This window comes from Ruditapes philippinarum, unplaced genomic scaffold (assembly GCF_026571515.1).
Source record: "Ruditapes philippinarum isolate M1 unplaced genomic scaffold, ASM2657151v2 ctg1145_1_1_1_1, whole genome shotgun sequence".
NCBI classification, from domain to species: Eukaryota; Metazoa; Mollusca; class Bivalvia; order Venerida; family Veneridae; genus Ruditapes; species Ruditapes philippinarum.
The window spans coordinates 86,435-113,987 of NW_026865783.1; the positions used below are offsets into that span (position 1 = coordinate 86,435).

Here is a 27,553-nt window from a genome sequence, read left to right on the forward strand (position 1 = left end):
ATATTATAATCATTACTGATGACAAATAAAATGGTTAATTGTAAGACATTTTATTTGCAGCCCTTAATTTTCCATTTTTGGAATCTTGACAACTTGCAACAGACCAAGTTTAGTGACGATACCTTGATTCATTCAAGAGATATTTAATAGCTGTGATTACATTTAAATATCTGGAAATGGGGTGATCGTTTCGGACGCAAGCAAGCTACAATATTAAATGAAAATTGCAGGAACACTTACTGGCACCGGCTAAAGCGGTATTTGATCTTCAGCACTTACATGCTTGAATCAGTAATCAGAAGAACCAGAAAAATAAAACAACACTGAAGCCATTATGAAAGTATGGACATAATGGAGTTAAAAAATTGCAAATTTTGTAATAAATTTGACGAGAATTCAATTGCTGATGCTTTACACTGGATCTCCACACTTAAAATACTTAAAGCTCAATTATGGCAGACTCGAATGTGGTTTTGCATTTTCTTTGTTAAATAGAAGGTAATCAAGAACAAGACACATTTATTAGATTTCAAGTTTTTTTTTATTTCACCATCATTTAACAGATTTGGACTAGCTATTAAACTAAACTGTATCTGAATGAATGAAACAAAATAAAGACTAACAATCATGAAATGTGATAAATGAGCAAAAACAAAATTATAATTATATTAATATCGCAACAATCGTTTTTTTCACTCCATAAAATAAGTAGCATATTGCCAGTGACTGTTTAAGCCCTCGTGTTTTATTTAATTATAATGCTATTAATGACAGACGATTAATGATTCTATATGGAATGATACACTATATACATAGTCACATCGATTCTCATAATTGTTCAAAACCTATGAAAAAAATCTAGTGTTACTTTTTTTACACATTAAAATGTAATAATCATTATCATGATCGATATAAGTTCCATATGGCAATAAAAACAAATTCTTAATTCAATGCTGATTTTTATTATCTTTGGAAGCTTTAGAAGTCATTGTCAACTTCTACATGAGTTGCTTAAAAATAAGAATTGGAGGACTAATTCATTAGTACATGTATCGCAGAAACCACGTGTCCGGCAAAAATATTAGGCTAACAAACCGAGATATGTAAACCTTAATACTTGTCTTTGTAGAACAAAAATGGCAAGCACAATACATAAGGACAATCAATATACCTATGTAAAACAATCATACAAGTAAAAGTGAAAATTTCCAGTACATTTTAACAAAGGTGCAACACCTATTTCTACACCCCTCAATGTAAATATACATATGCAAACAAATCTATTTCACAGCCTTACACTCAAGAGCTAATTTTTTGCACAAATTACATTCTCCACATCTGACATGGTATGCATAACTATTTATATGTTAGAAATAAGAAACAGTTTAAAGTAAACGCAATAACAATATTAAAATGAGCAACCATAAAAAACAAAGAAAACATATGAAATTGGAACCATTTCCGAGGTTTGAACGCATCGTTAATAAAGTTCAAATAACCAAAGAAAAATACTATAACTGTTTTGCATTCAATCCTAGACTTATGATGGTTATGAATGACTATATTTTTATACAATTATATTTTCAGTTTTTTTATACAATCAATAAACATAATACATAATATGCATTAAAACAATGTTTTAAACACATATGAACTCTTAATTCATCATTACATGTACATACATAAGTAAATAAGTAACATCAATACTAACAAAAGTACACATATATATATCTAAGTGTGACTAAATCTATAAGAAAGTATAAAAACAATCAACACAAAAAAACCCAGGTGATTTAAAAAGTAATTTGCGCATAGAATGAGTACAGTATTTCTAACAATAAAGTTTTAACATTTCAATTCAAATTATCATGCTAAATTACTTAAATCTCATGTGTTAGATTTTTGGATCTTAGTTTATACAGAATTCATCTAAGTTTGATTGTGCAGGAAGATACAAATGTATAAGCTTATAGACACACTTTCGAATTTGTTCCTGGAACCAACCAGTACAGAGCAATGAGTGTAAAGTTTCTTGCTCAAGAAAACAACTGCTTGCCCATTATGGGGTTTGAACCCACATGACTAGCGCTCCTTAGATTACATGTTCTAGTTTGATGCTTTAACCACTCAGCCATTAGGATCCTATGTATTTTATGAGATCAACTTAGTTTAGCTTAAGAGGACGGTTAAAAGGTTTTCATGCATACATTTGTTGCTCTTACAATCATTTTACCAGAAATCATCAACTGACAGATTTTTTGGACAAGGGGCATTTGTCCTAAACTACTTGTTGTTAAATACAAATTTCATATTATGAACAATAATTACCGTGCTTTCACTACCATAATTATCAATCATAATATTCAGTAATTGCACACGCATTTCACTATTACTTCATAAACATCCATAATATTAACTATTACTGCACAATTAAAGGTTTCACCATTTATCTCAATATCATCAACACTATTACGCAGTTATTCAACACTTCCAAACAAATGTAACACAACCACTACAATAAAGGTAATTGTAATGCTGGGGGAAAATTTGAATTACTACATTTTACTATAAACAATATAATACTTATTTAAGTAAAAGTATTCTCTATATATATCACAGACTATGTGTTCCTAGTATATTTTCCTAGTTAAATCTTTAAAAAATATCAACAAGAGCTATCGGCAGGACAGCATGCTTGACTATTCTCCATGCTTGACAGTGAAACAAGACCCTGGATAATGTTTAATTTTCTATCTTTGAAAAGGGCCATTATTCTGTCAAAATCTATCTTAGATTTATGGGCCTTGAACAGCAATCTCTTATTATGCTCTCAAGTAAGTGTGTGAAGTTTCAACCATTCCTTTCAGTAGTTTTGGAGAAACCAACTTGCTCACAAAACCTTAACCAAAATGGAACCAGTACAATAGCTCTCTCTATTCTTTGAATAGTCGAGCTAAAAATGGCACATCACATTTTCCTGCTAAATTTGATTCAGGAATTTTAACTACATATATTAAGACAATCATTCTAGTCAACATATCTATAACACTGACCCGGTCTGGCTTACCCTTTCTGTCTTATGGCAAATATGTTTTTATTGTGACAGCCTGTGCAAAACACAAAAACTGTGAAAGTTTTTATGGAAAAAAAAAAGGAGTCAAAAAAATCCCATGTTACATCATACATTAACAAAAAACACACCCGATTACTTTCATTTACATGAGACAGGTTAACTAAACTAACATGTTCAAAATTGAAAAAAAAAAGAAAAGCATAACAAAAAACACAAGAATTTGATTTTGGAACTTAATCAATGGAAGATAGCAATTGGACAATGTAAAATTCATAAAACAAGATATGTTTGTAAAACATGTATGCCCCCTATCAGCAGCCAATTAGTCATGTGATAAAGTTATTATGCATGACTTCTGACCCTGAGTGATCAAACAATTAATAAGGGTTTATCAAGTATCTACTGGTCATGACCTTAACCTTTGACCCCTTGACCCAAAACTCAATAGGGGTCATCTGCTGGTCACGAACAATCATCATACAAAGTTTGAAGTTCCTAGGCCAAAGTGTTTTTAGTTAATTGATCAGAAACCGTTTTTACCTACAAGGTCAATGTGACCTTGACCTTTGACCCCTTGACCCCAAAATCAATAGGTCATCTGCTGGTCATGACCAATCACCATACCAAGTTTGAAGTTCCTAGGCCTAAGGGTTCTTTAGTTATTGATCGGAAACCGTTTTAACATACAAGGTCAATGTGACCTTGACCTTTGACTTCAAAATCAATAGGGGTCATCTGCTGCTCATGACCAATCACCATGCCAAGTTTGAAGTTCCTAGGCCGAAGCGTTCTATAGTTATTGATCAGAAACCGTTTTTACTTACAATGTCAATGTGACCTTGACCTTTGACCCCTTGATCCCAAAATCAATAGGGGTAATCTGCTGGTCATGACAAATCACCATACCAAGTTTAAAGTTCCTAGGCCTAAGGGTTCTTAAGTTATTGTTTTTTTCTTACAAAGTCAATGTGACCTTGACCTTTGACCCCTTGACCCAAAACTTATTAGGGGTCATCTGCTGGTCACGACCAATCATCATACAAAGTTTGAAGTTCCTAGGAATAAGCGTTTTTAGTTAATTGATCGGAAACCGTTTTTACCTACAAGGTCAATGTGACCTTGACCTTTGACCCCAAAATCAATAGGGGTCATCTACTGATCATGACCAATCACCATACCAAGTTTGAAGTTCCTAGGCCTAAGGGTTCTTTCGTTATTGATCGGAAACCGTTTAACCTACAAGGTCAATGTGACATTGACCTTTGACCCCTTAACCCCAAAATCAATAGGGGTCATCTACTGATCATGACCAATCACCATACCAAGTTTGAAGTTCCTAGGCCTAAGGGTTCTTTAGTTATTGATCGGAAACCGTTTTTGCTTACAAGGTCAATGTGACCTTGACCTTTGACCCCTTGACCCCAAAATCAATAGGGGTCATCTACTGATCATGACCATTCACCATACCAAGTTTGAAGTTCCTAGGCCTAAGGATTCTTTAGTTATTGATCGGAAACCGTTTTTGCTTACAAGGTCAATGTGACCTTGACCTTTGACCCCAAAATCAATAGGGGTCATCTACTGATCATGACCAATCACCATACCAAGTTTGAAGTTCCTAGGCCTAAGGGTTCTTTAGTTATTGATCGGAAACCGTTTTTGCTTACAAGGTCAATGTGACCTTGACCTTTGACCCCTTGACCCAAAATCAATAGGGGTCATCTACTGATCATGACCAATCACCATACCAAGTTTTGAAGTTCCTAGGCCTAAGGGTTCTTTAGTTATTGATCGGAAACCATTTTTGCTTACAAGGTCAATGTGACCTTGACCTTTGACCCCTTGACCCCAAAATCAATAGGGGTCATCTACTGATCATGACCAATCACCATACCAAGTTTGAAGTTGCTAGGCCTAAGGGTTCTTTAGTTATTGATCGGAAACTGTTTTTGCTTACAAGGTCAATGTGACCTTGACCTTTGACCCCTTGACCCCAAAATCAATAGGGTCATCTACTGATCATGACCAATCACCATACCAAGTTTGAAGTTCCTAGGCCTAAGGGTTCTTTAGTTATTGATCGGAAACCGTTTTTGCTTACAAGGTCAATGTGACCTTGACCTTTGACCCTTGACCCCAAAATCAATAGGGGTCATCTACTGATCATGACCAATCACCATACCAAGTTTGAAGTTCCTAGGCCTAAGGTTCTTTAGTTATTGATCGGAAACCGTTTTTGCTTACAAGGTCAATGTGACCTTGACCTTTGACCCCTTGACCCCAAAATCAATAGGGGTCATCTACTGGTCATGACCAATCACCATACCAAGTTTGAAGTTCCTAGGCCTAAGGGTTCTTTAGTTATCACTCGGAAACCATTTGGTCTACGGACCGACGGACCGACGGACCAACGGACCGACAAGTGCAAAGCAATATACCCCCTTTTCTTCGAAATGGGGGCATAATTATAAAATAAGAGCAAAATATGGCTTTGGTTTCAATATTGATACTGAACAATTATATCTATTTCTATTTTATCATTTTACTATTACGGGAATTAAAAAAAAAAAAATAAAAATAAAAAATAAAAATAATGACTAGTCTGTATAGAAAAATTGTCTAAATAATAAACATGTATAAAGGTCAATGAAAATATTGTTTCTAAATTATCAATGTCTACCTTCTTCATTTCAAATATGCACTTACATTCACTTTACACTTGTGAATTTTGACCATTTTTAAGAATAACTTTTATATCAATTTCAGTTTTTTCACTTATATTTTACTACTGGACTTATCCTACTCTGAATTTCCACATGTCAATAATTCAACATTTACAGATTACATTATTTCATATCATATTAATAAGTCAAAAAAAGGATTGAACCTGGGGCAGCCTGCGCAGCTGAACAAGCTGGTCAGACTCTACTGGTGGCCCAATCATGTCATGTGCAGTTAAATGGTTAGTGTGCTGTATACAGTAACCCATTCAGAAAATATAAAAATAATATTAAACAAATGCATGAAATAATTACCCAAAATATGATATAATCAAATATTTTACAACTTCAAATTTAAGATCAAATCTTTTTTACTCAAAGCCAATATGGACCTTCAAAGATTAGGGGGATAAGCAGGTCCTAAATTATTGCTTTATTATTTAGCACCACATTTCTTCAATAAATCCACGAAAATTTTCACTCGGTGACAGAATGTGGAGTTTATCAACTCTACTACATTTATGCACAAAAAAATTACTGTGACTGGAAATTACTTTACAGACATGTACATATTACAGACTTGAACTCAATATATAAACATCATATATATTCTTTAAAGAAAATAAATAACCCATATAACTATATATACAGCTTGCCATTATAGGTAAATCAGTTGGTTATGCTTTGTTTTTTCTAGTGAACAGATTCTTGTCAGAGCTCCTTCACTGCGCCTATTGGTAGATCAGATACAAATATATATTTTTCTTTTCAACATAACATTTTATTTAGGTTCTTAGCTAGTACCAAAGTTTGAGTTACATAAAAAGCGTTTACAATATTAAAATGCAGAAAATTTGTTTTTTTTTTCAATAAAAAATTTAAAAATTAACTCATAGATTCATAGCAACTTTATATACAAATAATGTAAATGGTAGAATCGTCCAATGAAAATTCAGGTTACAAATGCGCTGTGTTATCATATAAAACACGAAATGCATGTCCATCTTTGATAAACTCAAATATCTAAAAATTATAAACGCATTACAGTACTTTTTTTATCTAGAAAATGAACATTTCTTCAAATAACAAATTTGGTTAACAGGAATTTTTTTTTCTTTCTTTTTCTAAATATATATCTCTCGTGTTTTTTATTTCTTGTAGATTTTTCTTCTCATTATTTGATCAGGTGCGACTGACATACAGCTGTTCTCCTAGAACGTTTGTACAGTCAAATAATTTCTAACATGATTTAATTAACATTTAAACTACATTACAATTCCCACAATCAGGTGAACCATCACAAAACTTCGTCTCAATGACTCGAAAAAAGCATGTGAATGTCACATTTATTCTTGTTGCTATTCAAACACAGACTTATATACGTGAACAAACGGACTCCTTTCCAAGAAAACGAGTGTTATGGTTGACACACATGGTTAACATATTTCTATAAATTCTAACCACATGTTCATGAGTTCACTGTTGGATTCATTGTCCGTTTTAAAACATACGTTGAATAACTACGTGATGGATTTTGTGTCCAAGGTGTGGGTGTGCTCCAATCCGAAACTGGCGTGTCTGACTCGTATACACGTGAAGCTGTCTTATTATAAACTGGTAGACATTCATTCGCTTCGTCAGATAGCACCTGTGAAACAGAGTTTGAGAATTTTAATATAGTTCAAACATATTTATGCTTGATTGCGAAATAAGTTTTTGCAACTAACATTAATCTCTTTTTGAGTCCACTTCCTGGAACCAAGCAGTACTGGTGTCATATGAAGGAACATGATAGTGACCCAAGTAGGGCTTGAATCCATGGGTTGAGAGGCAGACAACTTAACCAATAGGCCACCACTCCCCTTTAATATATTATTTTAAAGTATAAATCTTATGTCTTCAAGTGTCTGAGGACATGTCCTCCACAAAAAAACATGTATTATTAGCAAAATATACTATTCATGAATTTTCGTATGTCTTAAGTCATAGTCTATGGCTAGTCATATTAACTACTTGTATAATACTTTTAAATGTATAATATTGCTTTTATCTAAAATTCAAACAATATATGAATTAGATAATTAACTTTAAGCACACGCTGCAAGGATACCTCAATTAAACATTACCATTACAGCAATACACTAAAGTAATAGTGAAACTGCCATAGAAAATCATGAAATATGTAACATAAACATATGTAACTTCAAGACACATACCTTCAAATAAATCATAGCATCTGTACCATGGCCTTCCATAGAATTTAAGACAAGGTCACCTTGGAAATACCTAGCATACAGTCTTGATAACGGTAAACCATAACCGTATCCTGCTAGCGGGGCCGAACCCTCCCGACAATGTGACGGCTGAGGTTGAGGTGCTGTTGTATACATATACTGAAATAACAGATCCACTTTTCCAAACGCTATTCCACCGCCCTGATCAGACACCTGCAAAGCATGAAAAATTATCATTTATTGAACCATAAAATACAACAAGCATGATAATTAAGCACGATAATTAAATCTTAACATCTCAATATGCAGAGTCGGCACTTTTCAAACTGGAAAAAAAAATTCTAATAAATATTCCCATACAATAAGTACTCTATGCTTAAACAAGAACAAAAATATGGTGTTGACAAATACTCAAAGGGGCATAACTCCAAAAATATTACTTTCAGAATTAAGCCCCTTTGTATAACAACTGCACCTTGTTATGATAAGTAAGTATTCCAAATTTTATGTTGGTAACTTTTTATATTTTTAAATAATGGACTACATTAAAGTTTTTGCACCATCACAACAACAATGCTACAGTGATCACTATAGCTTGACTTTTTCTTTGAAAATTAGTCCATAAATTTAGCATTTTGATTAATGTACCACACATTATGTAAAAGAACTTGTTTTGATCTTTCGCCATTCCCACATATTTTAGAACCTCTGTCCCAGCAATGACTGTAGTAATATAAAATGCCATTACAAAGTTAAATCATATACAAAAAAACTTACATTTTTTTTTTTGTAAATTTGAATATAATTTGTGATATTTAAACAGTCATGAACTAACTTTAATGGTAAGATCTTCCTTCCCTTTACATACAGCTATTTCTACAGGAGGTATTTCTGCTTTGTCCCCATGCACTTCTACCACAGCTCTCATTGCATTCTGAAAGAAGAATAAAGATAGACAACGATGACAAATCCCCTAAAGCTACAAGCCTACAAATCCTACACATTAATGAGTCGCGTCACGACATAACCAACATAATGGGTTTGCGACCAGCATGGATCCAGACCAGCCTGCGCATCCGCGCAGTCTGATCAGGATCAATGCTGTTTGCTATAAGTTTTGCTACTTGTAATAGGATTGGTAAGCGAACAGCATGGATCCTGATCAGACAATGCGGATGCGCAGGCTGGTCTAGATCCATGCTGGTTGCAAACCCATTATGTTGGTTTTGTCATGACGCGGCTCATTTGTCATTGAACATTTGAAAAATCTACTAGGGTTTTCTTTAAAAAAAAACTTGTCAAAAGTATACAAAAAGTGTTTTAAACATGGTCTTTTGCACTTGGTTTAAACATATTTTATTCGATATATTTACATTATGATGAACAATATTTACACAATACATTTGGGATTGGGCAGAAAGCTATGAAAGCTTATGAGTGTCCTGTCCCAGTTTAAACAATTTACATATATACAGTTTATGGCATTATCATGCACAAAATTCATTTAGTTGAAAATATATCAAAGACATTTTCAAAAAAGAGGTATTTTGCAACTAATAAATACTAAACCAAATGGTCATGAGAAAAAAAAATGCAAAAGAAAAATGAAACAAAATGGAGGTAAAAAAAATCAATTATCATATGACAGAGATTTAGTTAAAAGTCGCCGTTTAATTTTCACATAGGAATGTGAAATCGAAAAGACAACTGTGTTTAAAAGGAGAAAGATTGTAATAAAAATCATAATTGATAGTTATAAAAGTACAATTATGCAATTGCGTAAAAAAACTACCAGCTAATATTGACAAAAAAGAGCAAAATGTTGTGTACCTATGTTAAGACTGCAGTTACGACCTTATATGAGCCGTGTCATGCTGGTCGCAAATGCACTATGTTGGTTTTGTTGTGACGTGGCTCATTGATTATGTTTCTGATCCAAAGTGCACATACGACCTTTATTGTTGTTTTCTGGCTTAAATATTATGTCTAGAGAGCTGGGGATCAGACCAAATTATGACAGAACCTTTGTAAATACTGAAACTGAATCAGTCATATAAGGTCGTAAGTACCACTTACGTCTCTATAATACTAGTGCGAAGCAATGGCTTTATAGTTGATGGATGGCATTGGAAGAAAGTTTCAGCAATGCTGCATTCTAAACTAATTTACTACAATCGACGTGATTCAAGCTGAATTTAGGCAGGGCTTATCAGCTAGTGGCTAATACTAGCTCAGTAATAAATAGCGAGTCAATATATTACACCCTACCTTGAACAGCTCAAACAGCATGTGATACAAATGTGATGGCACATATACAAGTCTTACAGAGTCGGTCTTCTCATATGCTGGAATAAAATATATGTGCACACTTTATTATAGATTTTATTTTTAGATCAACTGCACAATAAGAATATTATACAAAATTAAATGCAAAACCTTTATATAATTACTGATTGCATTTATAATTATGCATTTATAATTATGATTTTTTCATTATTATGCTTGTAAAATTACAAAAAGTATCTTTGATTTTTTAATTATTATTTAAATTACTCTGCTTTTATAATCATCAATAATTTTTTAATTATTATTCATTTTGCTCTAACATGTGTATGGAATATTGCATGGGTGGCCATAGGCTACTAGAATTCAGTTTGTTTGTTTCACTTCACGCCTTTTCCCAACAGTATTTCAGTCATATAGGCGGGTAGTTTCCTAACCATCGTTCCTGGAGAGTTACACCAATACTAGACTACCTTCCTCCGCGCTAAACTACCTAAGCATCTCCCGGGGATCGAACCCACGCCAAAGAGGTCCCACGCCAAAGAGTTAACTGGATTAGAAGTCATCGACTCTAACCCCTCGACCACGGAGGCGGTATCAGTTTCAGCAGGGTACGGGTCAATATATGTTATAGTAGTAAGTAAATACTTACGATTATAGCTTTCAATTTTGAGATCAGGAGATATCATATAGTATTGTTCACATAGAAATCTAGCATTGGAATAAGCATCTGAAAAATATATATAAACATGTGCTGGAAAGATTTTCGTCAAGTCAAATTACAAAAAACAAACTATTTCAATTCTATAGCTAAGCAATTACAGAAAACAATGCTACTTGATGTCATTTTGACCACTCTAAAAACATGGTCTTAGTACAATGAAAATTAGTCAAAACTTTTAAAATCTTAGCGACCTTGACCCAATTAACATAAACCCCAAACTTAGGATGAAGTCTATGGCAAGTATAAACACATCTAAGATATCAGTAGAAAATGAAGGTGCTATAAGAAGTGGTTTGTGTTAGAGAGGCGTTGAAGGGCAAACCAGCTAGTATACTCCACTGGACAATTTCTGACTCATTATTTCTTTATAGAAGATCATATACTATATGTATCAACTTTCCAGCTTTAGTGGTGAGGTCAGAACTTCAGTGCTCCCCTTCCTGACCACTTCAGGAATGACCAGGCAAATATTAATACATGGTTTTCTTACATGAAATAATTTGATATCCACGACAAGATTCAGACCTATAGCTGATCCTGTAACGCGACACTTATTCCAAATCAATGATGTTAAGGGTTCCCTTTATTAAACATATGCCATTTCACTCCAAAGTAACAAATGTATCCACCTACCTCGTACGACTTCGAGAACATCACAGTTAGGATCTATACAACCTACATGTTGAGGATGATTGGCTAACTCATCACCATATAATAATGCTGAAATTATAACAACACATTTCTCCCGTAAAAATGTGGAAAAAACAATATAGCAAATCTTCCATTATTATTAAACACTTAGCCTGCTCGCTTTGACTGAATCTACCAAAGCCACGATTGTGAACAGTGCATACCAAAACCAGCCAGCACATTCTTGCAACCTGCTCATGGTCTGCACTGTTTGCTATTCAGTCAGTTCTCATTTCAAAATTTCCCCAAATATGATGGTCAAGAGATGGACATGTCAATTTAAGATATTTAGTAGGTTAAGAGCTAAACAGTCAAGCTAAAATACAGTATTCTCTTTGGAAGTAAGAATTAAAAAGTTGCCTGATTAAAGAAGGTTTAAATATCATAGTATTTTGTCATGAACAAATTTTACATTTATCTCTTTATGTAATTTCAATTCTACATCACACGCTTAATGTAAGTAAAATTGGGTCTCAAATATAAGCTCCCTTTTAGTGTTTGCATAGCATCTGGTGGCTTTATTACTAAGATAAGACAAAAATATTAGATCATAAATATGTTTATACAATTGTGCATATCTAGAAAAGGCACACATTTATCTGTAAAAGATCTGTAAAAGATTACCCTATCATATTAAATTTGGCTATATTAGATAATGCCCTTTGAATATTACTTAAGGCCAATGTGTTAAAAGCTGCAGTCAGGCAATAATCAAACATATAGATTGGCTAATATAGATATAAGAAGTATACAAAGATTAAAACTTACCATGCTGGTTAATTAACATTCTTATACTAATTCTGCTAGTGTAAAACCTATCAAGAAAGTACTGTATTTGACTGTCTGTCCGTGAGTCCCCATATGCATCCTTCAACTCCATTACACCCTGAAATATAACAATTCATTATGTTATATTAGATAATAAGCAAATCAGTAGGTTTGTAAACAATTTTCTAGGTTTTATCTATAATCAAATTTATGTAATAAGCAAATCAATAAGTTTTTTTGTTTGTTTTTTTTTTAGGGGGGGGGGGGGGGTTGATTTAAAACCAATTCAGGTGGTTGATAGTTGTTGTTAGTGAATACTGTACAGTACAGTATAATGCACTCAGTAAACCTACAAGTACAAGGTGGTATCTCATGAGTAACTCTGGATTTTACACCAGAGAAATTCTCAACAAGTATATTACAACTTCTACACTAAAATCAAAAGCATCATAGAATAAATTATAAACATCTTCTTATTTTTCCTTCATTTAAATACACTGCAGTAAGGCCTAAAAGCATTCTGTAGCACCAATGCTTTCATTTCTCACTTGACTTTAAATTGCATGAAATAAAATTACGTATTATAATTTCAACAATATATTATCTCCAATTATATGGAAATAGGTTGGCCCCAAAAGTAAAACTCTCATGAATAATGCTTCAAATATTACATGACAAATGGCATTAAACACAAAATAAATGTTTATTAAATGCAGATATTGACCTTATACACAAATGATATACTGTAGAAAACCCTTCACCTATTAACCAATTTTAGTCTTCTTATCCTAAAATGTCTGACCTTTAACCTTAAATGCAATGTTATTATCTTCAAGATTAACTAGTTAGAAGGTCACTGTTCTATATTCAAACCAAAACACTGCATGTATGCAAACATGTTTTTGATAACACTACATTCATATTTACATATGGAATGTTTGCTTTTGTAAGTCTTGATTTCGATTTATTTTTCAAAGTAATCCAGTAATTTGTTTACAAAGCCAGGTCTCATATCAAAGTATTAAAAACTGCAAGTATTCCAAGTTTTATGTTGGCACTTTTTGAAATATTTGAATAATGGGCTACATTCAAGTTTTGCACAACAATAAACAATTACACTGCAGCTATCATAAAAGTTCGACTTTTTCTTTGGAAAAGACAAGATAATCAATAATGACAAAAATTCATAGGATACCTGCTTGTGCAATATTTATGCAAGAATAGAAGTTAAAAGAGGTTCCATTACAGTGTAACTTGTCAACAATTCTAGTTGTTGATGGAATGGTCTTTTACCATCGCACCTTGTGACCCAGACCTTGACGGCTTAATGACAAATGTTTGATATACATTCAGAGAATAATATAGGGGTGTCAGTGGCCAAGTGGACAAGGCCGTTGACTTTAAACCACTTGCACCTATCTGTTATGGGTTGGAATCCTAAAAGGGTCTTTGGATCATTTCATATGAGGAAGGCCTGAAATAATGCACAGAGAGACACCTGTGGTCTTCCGCCACCAGTAAAGCTGGAAAGTTGCCATATGACCTATAATGTGTTGGCGCAACAAAAAAAAAAATCACATTGGGCATAAATGCACACAACTAAACTACATTATATAATTTAATAATGCAGACAAATACTGATATCTAAATACACGTTCTTTGGGGGAAAAAACTTCATCACTAACAAGTTCAGTGGCCTCAAATGTGATATCTTTATCTGAAGCAGACTACACTATCATTTCCTAGGTCACTGTGCTATCTTTTGCTACAGTTGTTGAACTTTAACCTTTGTTATTCTTTATTTTTAAACATTCTATTGACTGGTATAGTTAACAATAGTAGAAAATTTAAAAGACAACAACATATAAATAGATCTTAACACAACTAGTCATCACCCTAAGCTATCTAGATAGCTTCCTTACATGAAATGAGATTCGCACCTGCGCATGCTGGGTTTTAAGAAAGACAGTGTTACCATAATATGCCTTATGGTGACTTTCCAGCCTTACTAATGGAGGAAGACCTCACGAGAATGATTAAAGTACGAAGACAGTCATTCCTAAAAACATTGGTTTTGTTATGAACAATCATTAAAACAGTGAAATTTTTCTTGTAAAACTGTTCCTTACCTGAGCCATTGTTTCTACAACATTTGAATGACGATTTCTAATTTTGACCAGAACATCTGCAAATCTGAAAACACAAACATAATTTATTAAATCATTATTATTTAAGAAGTCAGTCACTAAAATCAAATCAAATATTTAGCTATACTCCCTATATAACTCTAAGGGAGGGTTTTCAATAGACTGTTTTGCATGCTGTTTTGTTTTTTTTTATCTCGGAATGGTACATGTATAATGTTATACAGTCTGGCTTTTTACCATTTCACATACATTTGCATATAACAGCATGGAACTGCTTAATTTTAATATAACCAACCACTTACATTACCGGTATGTAACATTATTAAAATTTCAATTAAATAGAAAAACAAAACCCTACAAAATAATGAACAGTCTGGTTCAGAAAAGAAATGCTGAATTGCATAACTGACTTCTATTCTATTCCATTATTAAAACTTAACAATATTGTGTACATGTCAAACAAGAGCTGTCTGTAGGACAGCACGCTCGACTATTCTAAGTGCTTGATAGTAAAAGAGTCTTGATAATGTTAAATTTTTTAAGCTCAAAAAAGGGCTAATTTTTTTTATAAATTCATGTTATAGGTCTTAGAGAGAGTCTAATTATACAGAATTGGCTTGACTATTTGGAAGGTAATGTCACAAGGGATTTTTATTGAGTATAATAATACTAATTACCTATGAATACATAAATTTGACAGAAAAGGTACAAAAAGCTTTGTTATTAAGACGTTTTATCAAGTAAATCACTGCTTTATTATTATGAATGCATAAAATTGTCCCAAAAAAGGCACAAAACCCTTCAGTAGTTATTGAAATAACAGCTTACAAGCAAAACTTTACCATGAATTTCTAAGTTGAAAAAGGGGAGAAAAATCAGCCGAAAATGCAAGATAGAATTATGGATCTTTGTCAGTGACCTACAATTATGACCCTTAATGCATATGTGAAGTTTTAATATAATATCTTTAATAGTTATTGAGATATGTAAAACTTGCATGTAAACATTAACCAAGAGACTAAGTAGAAAAGGGGATATGAATCAGCCTTAATGCAAGATAGAGTTATGGAACTTGGTCAGTGACATACAATTATGCCCTCCAATTATGACCCTAAGTGCATGTGTAAAAATTTCAAGTAAATATCTTTGAAGATTTTTAAACCTTTAACCAAAATTTCTAAGTTTCAAAGGGGGCAAATAATTTCTTGCAAATATTGCAGACAGAGTTATGCAATTTTTGCAAACTGATGTACATTGTTATTATAAATAAGAATTTTAAATTTCAATTGAATAATTATCTCAAGCAATAATTGAGATATTTTGACTTTACAAAAAAACTTTAACCAAAATTTCTAAGTTAAAAAAGGGGCATAATTCTGTCAATATGGTAGGCAGAGTTATCCAACTTGTCAATCTGATGTACATTGTTACTATAAATAAGAATTGTAAGTTTTAATTGAATATCTCAAGCAATAATTGAGATATTTGACTTTACAAAAAAACTTTAACCAAAATTTCTAAGTTAAAAAGGGGCATAATTCTGTCAATATTGTAGGCAGAGTTATCCAACTTGTCAATCTGATGTACCTTGTTACTATAAATAAGTATTGTAAGTTTCAATTGAATATTCTCAAGCAATAATTGAGATATTTGACTTTACAAAAAAACTTTAACCAAAATTTCTAAGTTAAAAAGGGGCATAATTCTGTCAATATGGTAGGGCAGAGTTATCCAACTTGTCAATCTGATGTACCTTGTTACTATAAATAAATATTAAGTTTAAATTGAATATCTCAAGCAATAATTGAGATATTTGACTTTACAAAAAACTTTAACCAAAATTTCTAAGTTAAAAAGGGGCATAATTCTGTCAATATTGTCGGCAGAGTTATCCAACTTGTCAATCTGATGTACCTTGTTACTATAAATAACTATTGTAAGTTTCAATTGAATATATCAAGTAATAATTGAGATATTTGACTTTACAAAAAACTTTAACCAACGCAGACGCCGACGCGGACGCTGACGCCGGGGCGACTACAATAGCTCTCATATTCTTCGAATAGTCGAGCTAAAAATTAATCATGAGTCTTATTTAAGTTTCACAGAAAAATATCTAGACAATTAATTAATATACAATCTCTAGACAATTAACCAATATAGAATCAAGTACAGTACATGCACATGTATCAACCATAATTAATATAAGCTAAATTGCAATTTTTTGCAATTTGTTATAAGTCTACAGTGTGCTACAGTAACAAAATGCCTGTCCAGCATGTACATAAGGTTCTAGATACATTTGGCCTCTCAGTTAAATAAATGAGAAATTATTACATGTATGACCTTGAGAATATGATTCAAGTTAAACAGTTCCAAATTCCAAGCCGAACAAGTCCATTATACAAAATGCAGGAAAGTAAAGACTTCCATGATAAGATTTTTATATCTTAACAAGTTTAAACTAATATGTTATGATTAAACTTAAATCTAGTAAACAATTATTATTCCCTCCCCTTGATGAATAGTATCATTTGGAAACTTTTATCTGTTAAAACGAAAATGATGAAAATGAGGTTTAATAATGTTGTTGTTGTTTTTTTTTTTGACAAAAATTGGGGAGACATTTAAGCATGCATTTACTACAAGTTACTTAAGCCCCCCCCCCCCTACTTAAGCCCCCCCCTTCTCCCAAGCTACTTAAGCCCCAAACAAAGACACCCTGCCTATTCAATAGGTGTGTAGAGCCTTAATAACTAACAGTTGTATAGAACATCAATAATAAATCCTTCATTTTATTACAAGCATACACATGTATGATTATAATGTTTCAAATATTTAAAAGAAATAAAATCTTTAAATTTCTACAAAGTAGTTAAACAGCAATATTAATTGTCTTACGATTAATACATTATCAATTATTATGTTATGTTAATTGTTGAGTACAACAGACCCTTCAAATACCATTATTATCAATAAATTCTCTATCACAATTAAATGCCTCTGATTCAAGGTCGGTGACTGTTCAATAAATCTAAAGCCAGTCAGTAATTTTCCCAATATACACATGTTTTGACTGGAAGAGCAGGAAATAACTGGTTTCAAAACTGATTGAGACCAGTAAATAATCAATATTAGTCACTAAGACCTACATGTACATGTACCTATCCCCAATACGGAAATTAAATAGCATTACATAATTTGTTTTGCTGGGGATAATAAGATTATAAATCAATGTTAATATGATGTCACTTCTTTTTTAAGCAAAAGTTTTAGACTTTGAAGAAACAGTTAACTTGTCAACTGAAGAAATTCTTCAAAATGAAAGAGAAAATATGTTTTATTATCTAATTTTACCCATGAAATATGGTGCTATATCAGTCAAATATATTTCATATTTTTTAAAAATAAATATGAAATATAAATATGAAGGTGGGCGGAGTCAAAACTGTCCCGGCTCGTGAAAAATATGTGGCATTTTATCATGTTTCGTGAAAATATATTCCATATTTCACTCAAACGAAAAAATATCCTCTTAATAATAATTATACATTGTACATAACATGTGTTTATTACTGTTGTCAATTTGACTTTAATACAATTCCATTATGCAATATATATACGGTAGTTCTGTTTTTGTTTAGTTTTTTAAGGCCAGAGGCTCGCATATTATTATTCAACTCGTTCAATAAATTCAGTATTAAGCTTACACTCATTCAATATCCTTTATATCTTGAAAAGAAAGAAACTAAAAATTTCCTTATTCAGTTATTGATTGAAAACTTAACAGCACAAAAAAATATATTTCTTGAAATAACGCCAAGCCTACATTGTGATTTTTTTTAGAAAATACCTTTAAGGACACTTGCTCAAGTTTTCATGTAAACATAATAGGCAAAAAGAAAAACATGTGGATTCATTCAATAATTTATAGAATGTTTTATACATTGCATGATCTCAGAATATGATCAAAAAAAGTATTTTAAGTGGAGAAAAAAAAACCCCATCAGGTTAACAAAATAACAATTATGAGGCAATTTGATATCAAACTTTATGGCTATAGTCCCGTCACAAATTAACAGATATCTAAGTGTTGCTCACTAAGCAAACATTGAGTAGTATAAAACCTGGTCAGACTATGCTGACATGCCAGGCTATTTTTCCCTTCTATAAAAGGGGGCCGTTTAAGGGCGGGTTGTCCGAAGAATTTTTTTTATAATTATCAGTGTCTATTCTAGGATTTGAAAAACAAGGGGGATTTTTATTGAAAGGTGAGAATTTATTACATTTGTTGATTTTCTACCTTCTTTTTCTATGTAAAATTTTGCCCCTGCCTTTGAAAAAATAGGGGGGAATTCTCAACAAGAGCTGTCCGTAAGACAGCGCGCTCGACTTTTTTATTGCTTGCCAATAAAAAAAGTTTTTGCAGTAAAAGGCAATACAAGAATCTCTGTATTTTTAAAGTGAACAATGGCCATGAGCATTAAGATATTTAGTGAAGAATTATTTTACTGAATTGTGTGATACCCTTGAACACTGCAGCAAAGTTTGAAATGTTTAAGTCAAAAGAGGGCTGGTAAGAAAGAAAAAAAAACTGAGTTTTTTTGACAGAATTACCTTCTCCTGGACATGTTTGGGAATCATGATTGTAAACAAGTATTCCAACTTTCAAATTAATATCTCAAACAGTTCAGTCAAAAAGTGGACTGGTACTAAAAACTTAACCAAGATTCTAAGTCGATAAAAGGCCTTAATTTTTAAAACAAATCCTTGACAGAGTTACCTTCTCTTGCGTACAGATGGGGGTAATGATGTGAAATAGCATTAAAAGTTTCAAAGCAATATCTCAAAGGGTTAAGGCAATAAGTGGATTTTACCCATATTCAATGTATTTTCTAAGTCAAAAAGGGGCATAATTCTGTCAAAAACCTTGACAGAGTTATGTCCTCTTGTCTGTTGATGAAGGTCGTGATGGTAAACAAGTATGGTCAGTTTCAAAGCAATACCTCCAATGGTTTTGAAATAAAGTGAGGTGGTACAAAAAACTTAACCAAGCTCAATACACTTTCTAAGTCAAAAAAGGGCCATAATTCTGTCAAAAACCTTGACAGAGTTATGTACTCTTGTCTGTAGATGGAGGTTATGATGGTGAACAAGTATGGTAAGTTTCAAAGCCATACTTGTAATACTTCTGAAATAAAGTGGGGTGGTACGAAAAACTTAACCAAGGTGTGACGCCAACGCCGACGCCGGGGCGAGTAGGATAGCTCCCCTTTTCATAGAAAAGTCGAGCTAAAAATAGGAGTGAATCCCCCATCCCCACTCCTAGAATAGACACTGTTAAGTTATGCAGTGTTCCCCTAAAATTGGATTTACATCAAGTTTTTTCTTCCCCTTTTGCAAATATACAATAAAGTATAATAGCCCCCAAAAATTTAGGGCAGGGCTGCTTCTGTGGATACATAGCCCTGCATGCGGAATGGTCTGGGTCTCATTATATACAAAGGAATATCACCTGTGGTTCCAGTAAGAATTGATATATATCCAGAGATTAAGTATTTTATATACAAAGATAAGCAATTATATATACTTATAATTAAAGATAAATCAATGTGTTAAAACTGCCAATTACTTTGCTAGTTTGTCTTTATCCTCAACTTTAACGGTATCTTCAAACTCCAGTATTTCTGTAAAACTTGCCTGATACCTGTAATAAAATATAGAGATATGTAAGTATAATATATACATAAACATGTATATAGAAATAATGGTTGCACATTGCAATGATCTGGTGGTGAAATTTCTCCACAATCTGATGGCCAAGTAGAATCACAATACTTGCTGAATAGTGAATACCTTCTTCAAAAGAAACAAACTATATATTTGCCATACATACATACATGTATAAACAATAGCTTTCAATTTTTTTTTAATCTGGAATAAAGAGGCTATATAGATTGCGAATTGGCTTATATATGCCCCTGGTGATATAAAGGTGAAAATTTCCTAAGCTTTATATCATATTATGATAATAAAATTCTTTCCCACAATAAATTCATCCAAGGTTACTTACCAGTTTCTGACCATAGCAACTGAAGGCATTTGTTGAAGATTGTCTGGTAAATGGTTGATTTCCTTCATAATATTGGCCAGTCGTACAGGCAGCTCCTGACGTAGAAATTCAAACGATGAGGCCTCTGTACCAGTCTTTGAACCTGAACAATTTAAAAAAGTAAAATTAACATATTATAAGGTATCACAAAACATAATACAGTATATTACTGGTAAATTAACAGGTTTCATTATCAGGGCATCCATAAGTGAAAGTTTGTGAGTCATTTTACTCCTGTTTTTGGCTTGTGACTTCCAAAATATATTGCTTTTCCTTCTTTACCTTTATTATAATAATTGACTTCCAATGTCTCTTGACTTTTAAATTTTGGAACTTAACCCTTAACATCCTGAATAATTTAAATGGACTTGTCCCACTTCCATTTTTGGGAATGTCCATGATCAATTTTAGGGATATCAATTTGTATATTTATAAATAAAGTTTGTCAGCCAACATTGAGTAATTAGAGCCTGGTGAGACAGACAGACTGCATGGATGTGCAGGCTGGCCTGGTTCTATACTGGTGGCATGGATGTGCAGGCTGGCCTGGTTCTATACTGGTGGCAAAGGCTTTACTCTTTCAGTTCCAGCACTTTAAGGGTTAATGGAAGCCAGTCACTGCATTATGATGTGAAAATTAGGTTAAAACACTTTTAAAAATATTCATGGTTGACCCTGCTGTTTTTTGTTATTTCTTTTACATTCCTTTATGGGAGATCCTTATATCAAACTGCCTAAATAAAGTAACTTCATGAAATAGCCTAGGCTTCTTTTGAACATAAAGAAACCTGTTTATAATTCTACCTATCCATCATATTATGGTATACACAGGGCTTAGCCCAGCAGACTGCCCACTCTCAATGACTGCTTTTTCACAATACAAAATCCCTCAGAGAATTCATAAATGACACATCTGTTGCACAAACAAACAAACAAACAAACATTTAACAAACAAACAAATAAATAAATAAAATGCTAAGCAATAATGTATTTTTTGTGTGGAAAATAAATAAGACTTAAGATTTTGACCATGATTATTCAGTGGATGATGCACTAGGGAGTGAATCAAACACTAAATCTTTTTTATTTCATTCTTTTTCCTTCTTTTGGACAGTCGTAATATAACAAAAATATCAAGAACATGTTTTTTCCTGCAAATAAGTGTATTTAATGATGCAAATTTATTTGTCTTGATATCAAAAAATTCAAACATATTCATTTATATGATATATATTTAATTTTGATCAGGTGCACGTAAAAATATATATAATTCCCCATTGTGGGCCCCTCACACTATTAAACAGCTGTAGTTATCTATAAATAGACAAAAATATGTAAAATTAAATTCAGCTATAGTGGGTGAACTATATATCTATCACAAATTCGATGTCTTTAATTACACTTGCACTTAAAAAATTCAGCAAGGTATTTAATTTAATACATTTTCTTTGTTTTATACAAACAAAAACCTATTTATAGTCACAAATGCAGATATGTTTTAACAGGAAATAACCAGTTTCCTCTGGATTGCATTTAGGTCATGAAATAGAATGTTCATGTGTATAATTATATCATATACAACAATGGGCAGTTAATCTTACATAAATATTGACCATCAAGTCTAAAATGTAACTAATCATTTTACGTTAGATCAAGAAAAAATCAGTTTGACTAAGGAGGGAAAATAACAAGAAAAGTGACCCTTGAATAATATTATTTCAAAATTCTACATATTGCATCATTTTTTAAATAGGCATTACTGAAAGTGAAAGTGACCATAATAGAACTTAGTATATGGATGATTTGTAACAACATGCTAAAAATAGTAAATTAATAAAACAATAATGGAAAAATAATTCAATGTCCATCTTTTGCAATATAAATATTAATTTATAAATCAAACAGATCAATTCAAATGGAAATTGCATGTTGACAGTTGACTGCAAAACAATTGTAACACCTTCTTTATTTAATATAAGTTACTGCAGTTTTGTGGTCAACCCTCAATATCTAAGTGAAGGAGCATTTTTTCCTTGTAACTGAATTAAACAATTCTTGTGAGCAATTTTGATATTCAACTGCTGTTTGAAGAAATGAGTCATTTAAGTAACATTTAAGACAGGTTTTAATACAGTAAAACTTATAAATTATCACAATGTTGAAATAATGGTTTAAAGTAAATCATCTAAAATTAAGCTTTAAACAGACAAATCTATGGCATACAATCATTGCAACTGTTCATAATTGTCACAATTTGTGTCATAAATTTGGGTCTACTTTGAAACAGTCATAAATAAGTGTACTGTAGTTCATATTTTTGTCAACCGCGTCCGCCTTAAAGACAAGATAGGTTAACCGTTTACATGACTATATAAAAGACTTTGAATGTAGTCAATAGTTATTGATTGCATGATAAACAAAGAAAAGCTTAAAAGTAGGTTATCAAACAATGCAATGACCTGTAAACACCTTTTTTCTGAATTCTCCACATGGCCTAGATTTCAGACAGTAGCACTTAATTTTCATTAAAGTCTATTGATAATAAAATTTAATAGAATTTATAATTTTCAAACAGTTTGTTGCTATGATAAACAAAAATATATTATCAATTTTTTAATCATACATTATATTAACATGTATACTGGCTGTCCAGTAACTGGGGCAAACAATATGAATCTGTTACTTATTACGCTTACAAAAATAAAGCTAATTTATTTAACATTCAATTTTACTTTTTTTGCAATAAAAGCCCATATTTGTAATTATAACATAAATTTGTGCCTTCAAAACAGTGAATTTATCACAAATAAAAAGCTACTTTTATGAAGTTATGAAGACAGAAAATTAACTTGGACTGGGCAGGTACGTATATTAAAATACGTACCTGGACTGGGGTAGGTCTCACATTTTCCCTATATTTTTTTCGTGAGTTAGGATATGAATTGTAAATTCCCATATATTGCAGACAACATTGTATGTATTATACAGTATAAATCAAAGTGACAAAGTCCCTACAGAATCTGATCTGCATGCTTTGATTGTGTTTCCAAAATGAAAGTGTAGTTCTATTTCAATTATTAAATAAAGCAGATATGCAATATGATATTTGTATAACGTTAAGGAAATCATGTGTAATTGTGTAATTAAAGTCTCAGCATGACAAATAATTCACGGAAAAATGTACCGTATATTTGAATTACTTGATGTTAACAATTTTCTGTGTCTATGTCATGCCCATATTTTTGCATAATTTTTTATGATGTTGTAAAGTGAAGTTGCATTAAGTTAATTGGTCTATAACGGAAGGTGACTGTAATACAATAAATAATAATTTGATAGTTCCAAGTATTCCATTTAGTATCTGGCATTTTAAACAACAAACCATAAATTAAGTATGAATGTTAGTGTTCGCCAGTTGAGAAAGTCAGACAGATGAATTTTCAAAATTTAAGTTCGAGTTTGAATTTTGTGTTAATGTGTATGATCACATGTGATAACGGTTAAACCTGTACTTTTAAAAAGAAGAAAGCAATTTTTGTATTTTCTGATCGCAGATCAGTAAATACATAGCTAACATCCACGGTCTAACACAAAATTTCCTAACAGACCTAACAACGCAAATTAGTTCTCACTCAAAACTGCTTAAAAACCAGCAATTTAAAAGAAAGAACAATTTTTTGTTACAAGTGTCCAACAATTTACTACACATTCAAACTTTAAAAGTAGCGTTGGCTTATAGAATTGTCAGTAAATGCACACTCACAAATTACGCGGATGAATATGATTTTAATCAATGAAAATGCTATTTTTAGCGATGTCGATTACCGAATACTACACAAATTAATCTGACTGCCGAGTAGTTGAATATATAGTTTCTACATGTTGGACTGTTTGGGCGAGAAGATTTTTGCTAAATTATTTACTTCAATTTTAAACAACAGGTTTACCCTGAACAAAATACCTCGAAATTACCCTAACACGAAATGCAATGGAAATTCTAAATTTAGAATGACTTGATTTTATTCAGCCTGTGCTGTTTTAAAAACCCGAAATGCAATGGAAATTCTAAATTTAGAATGACTGGATTTTATTCAGCCTCTGATTTTAAAACTTCTCCGTGGTGCAGTGGTAACGCGCTCGTTTAGTGTGTGAGAGGTCTGGAGTTCAAATCCCAGTCGAGTCAACATTTTTTTAATTCTTTTTATAGTGTCTTTGTTAAGGAAATAGCCACGATATCCAAGGATAAAGTGTGGCTATCATAAAAAATGAACATAAATGATTTTTTGATGCAACTCTAGTTATGCAAAATTCCGTTAGTATCAAACTCTGGTGCCCTGCAAAATGAATTATAGTACATAAAAATAAACTTATACAGGAACAAACATACAGATATACAGTACGATTTAAATTGCAAAGATCAGAAAATATCACAGAGCTTGCAGCCCTTTGATTATACTAAGTTTATTATTTCCTTAGAAATTTAACTGGTTTAATAGATTTCTCTAACTGTTTATGAGAAGATTTTTATGACATTTGAAAATGAGGTGTACATAATACATTTACAGGACTAGCTAGGCTGTGGGGTTAGGAGCTTCATATTTATTTGTCCCCGAATGAAATGATTGAAGTTGTTCAAAGTATTGAAAGCGTACATGTAGACTATGTAATTAACAGAATGCATACTGGTTGGGGACCACCAAAACTGGACAACCACCAAACCCGGATGGCCCGAAAATGCTTGATTTAGAATTTTCTTTGTTCAGTGGTTGTCAGTCACTTTTTTTATCAACAATAAATGCATGTTTCTTCTATAATTAAGTAAATAAATTTATTTCAATCTCCGTAAATGGTAATATTTTAATGTCTATTTCAAGAATGTTGACGTTGACATTTGGGGGTCAAGAAAGCAATGCCTGACCTCATATAACAGCAATAATTATTTGCAAAGTAAACAATAGAATATCCAAAACTTCAGCAATTTTGCTGCTGAAATATTGTGTGTCATGTTAAAAATAAAAAAAAGAACACCAAAGCTTTTATCTGAATTAAATCAACATTATTACATATCTGTCCGGACGCATGGTACTGTAGTATGTACAATTTAGGTAATTTTGATACCCTCCTTGACGGGCCTCGGATATAAGTGTCAACATAATCAGAACTAAACAAACTAGTTTGTTAGTTAGGAGAAGAACCTAGCTGTACTGTGTCAAATTTTCGTACCTTTAGCTTTAAAATTATGAAATTTGTATAGAAAAATGTACAAAAAGTGTCCGGTTGATGGTCCCTGACCAGTAGATCTGGTTTATATTAAACATAACAAAAATGATTATCAGTTTTAAAATATCTGAATAAAGAAACTCACCAAAATTTATCAGTTTTTGAAGAGACAACGCAGATGGTCTGAATCCAGCAAATTTATCAAAATTATTTGCAACCTTAGAACTCATACCGTCCTTTACAAAGCTATTTATTCGAGGTTTTTTACTTGCATATTTTCTTATTTGCAGAAATTGCAATGTCATACTCGAGTTAGGGAAGATTTTTCTAATGTTATGCTCAAGAATAAAATTGGTCTTTAACAATTTTGTCATGATGACTTTCTACATATACAATGCTTGTAAGCACTAAAAAACTTTTTCAAACAGCGAAATATTGAAACATTCAAGAAAATAGACGCTTTTCAAGGTATGTTGTTTATTTTTTTTCTCATCCGGAAGTGTGACCTTCACCTTCATAAGGTTTCCAATTTTAACTAAAATGAATAAAAAATTAGGAAATCTATCACGTTCGACAAGATTTCGATTTAAAACATATCAAAAAATAAGATTTAAAAGTCTTATTGGTTTAAATTCTAGAAAAAAATTTTAGTAAAAAAATAATTTTACCTAAAATAGAACATTTCACACCCGGGGGTAACATGAAGGGAACAAATAAAACACACGGGTTCAGCGCAACTTACCAAAATCCACAAGCGTTTTCATCGACAATGGTGACGGATGATACTGCGAATAGTGGTCCACTAGTTCAGCCACTCTTTGAAACAAAACCCTGCCAAATCTCATTTTGTATCAAATTTTGTTTAACACTAGAATTAATATTATTTCCTCACACACACTGCGACTATTTCTATACTCCATAACATTATGTATGCGAGTGACGTAGTGGAAAATTTTCATTTGGATATAGTTGGGCTTCATCGGAAATTTTTTCTCGTTCGATTTGTTTGTCCGTAGAATATACAAAAGGATTTGACACGTGATTTGAACGATGTCGTAATCGCAATTTTTTATAAACACATACGGTGATTTTTTTCGATATACATCTTTGTAAATTAAAATTTAATTAACTTCTTGTTAATTAAATCGATTTTAACTTTTGACATTGGGTAGAATCTAGTTTAGCGGACTCAAAAACTTAATGAGTGTACGTGCAAGCATTATGTTAAGTTACGACTGCATGGAGCTAAATATAAGACCAAAAATAAACATTTTTGTGTTCCAGATCAATGCTTATCTGTTTCAAAGTGTTTTTTTGATGAAGTTTTGAAAATGAACTTATAATAAAACGGGAGACACGAGAGGGTGAGGGCAACAGCCCACAATAAGCATGCAAAGAGTGCTAACATTGTATATCATCCAGGGTCCGCTTTAAACAACCGTTTCCTCAATTTTCAGTATGTTTAACACACGAAAACAAGAGCAGATTTTTCAGAGCTTAAAATAACTCGAGTTTAAACATATTTATATAAATTTAAGCTGCATAGTGACAACTTGAAGTGTATTAGATTATTTAATTGGAA

At 32.2% G+C, this 27,553-nt stretch overlaps 1 protein-coding gene across 2 annotated transcripts; it reads right to left on the reverse strand.

Moving 5' to 3' along the window:
• Positions 1-6,646: 6,646 nt before the first annotated feature.
• LOC132730317 (pyruvate dehydrogenase (acetyl-transferring) kinase isozyme 2, mitochondrial-like) lies at positions 6,647-26,918 on the reverse strand. Of its 2 annotated transcripts, none has more exons than XM_060716202.1 (11): positions 26,117-26,466; positions 20,713-20,854; positions 20,272-20,346; positions 14,622-14,685; positions 12,493-12,610; positions 11,668-11,754; positions 10,963-11,040; positions 10,296-10,372; positions 8,863-8,961; positions 8,010-8,240; positions 6,647-7,441 (listed from the first exon to the last, which is right to left on the reverse strand). In XM_060716202.1, the coding sequence occupies exons 1-11, from the start codon at positions 26,343-26,345 to the stop codon at positions 7,262-7,264; spliced, it is 1,380 nt and encodes a 459-aa protein (XP_060572185.1). In that variant the 5' UTR covers positions 26,346-26,466; the 3' UTR covers positions 6,647-7,261. The 2 variants fall into 2 exon arrangements, with proteins under 2 accessions (XP_060572185.1, XP_060572186.1); XM_060716203.1 differs by lacking the exon at positions 26,117-26,466 and adding an exon at positions 26,714-26,918 and having other exon boundaries at positions 6,650-7,441.
• Between the last annotated feature and the right edge of the window lie 635 nt (positions 26,919-27,553).

Excerpts from the sequence above, each read along its gene's own strand:
- LOC132730317 (XM_060716202.1), bottom strand. The coding sequence starts at position 26,345 with ATGACAAAATTGTTAAAGACCAATTTTATTCTTGAGCATAACATTAGA. Across the intron at positions 12,611-14,621 it reads TTGTAGAAACAATGGCTCAG|GGTGTAATGGAGTTGAAGGA; the intron begins GTAAGGAACAGT and ends GTTATATTTCAG. Across the intron at positions 8,962-10,295 it reads TGCTGTTTGAGCTGTTCAAG|AATGCAATGAGAGCTGTGGT; the intron begins GTAGGGTGTAAT and ends TTCTTCTTTCAG.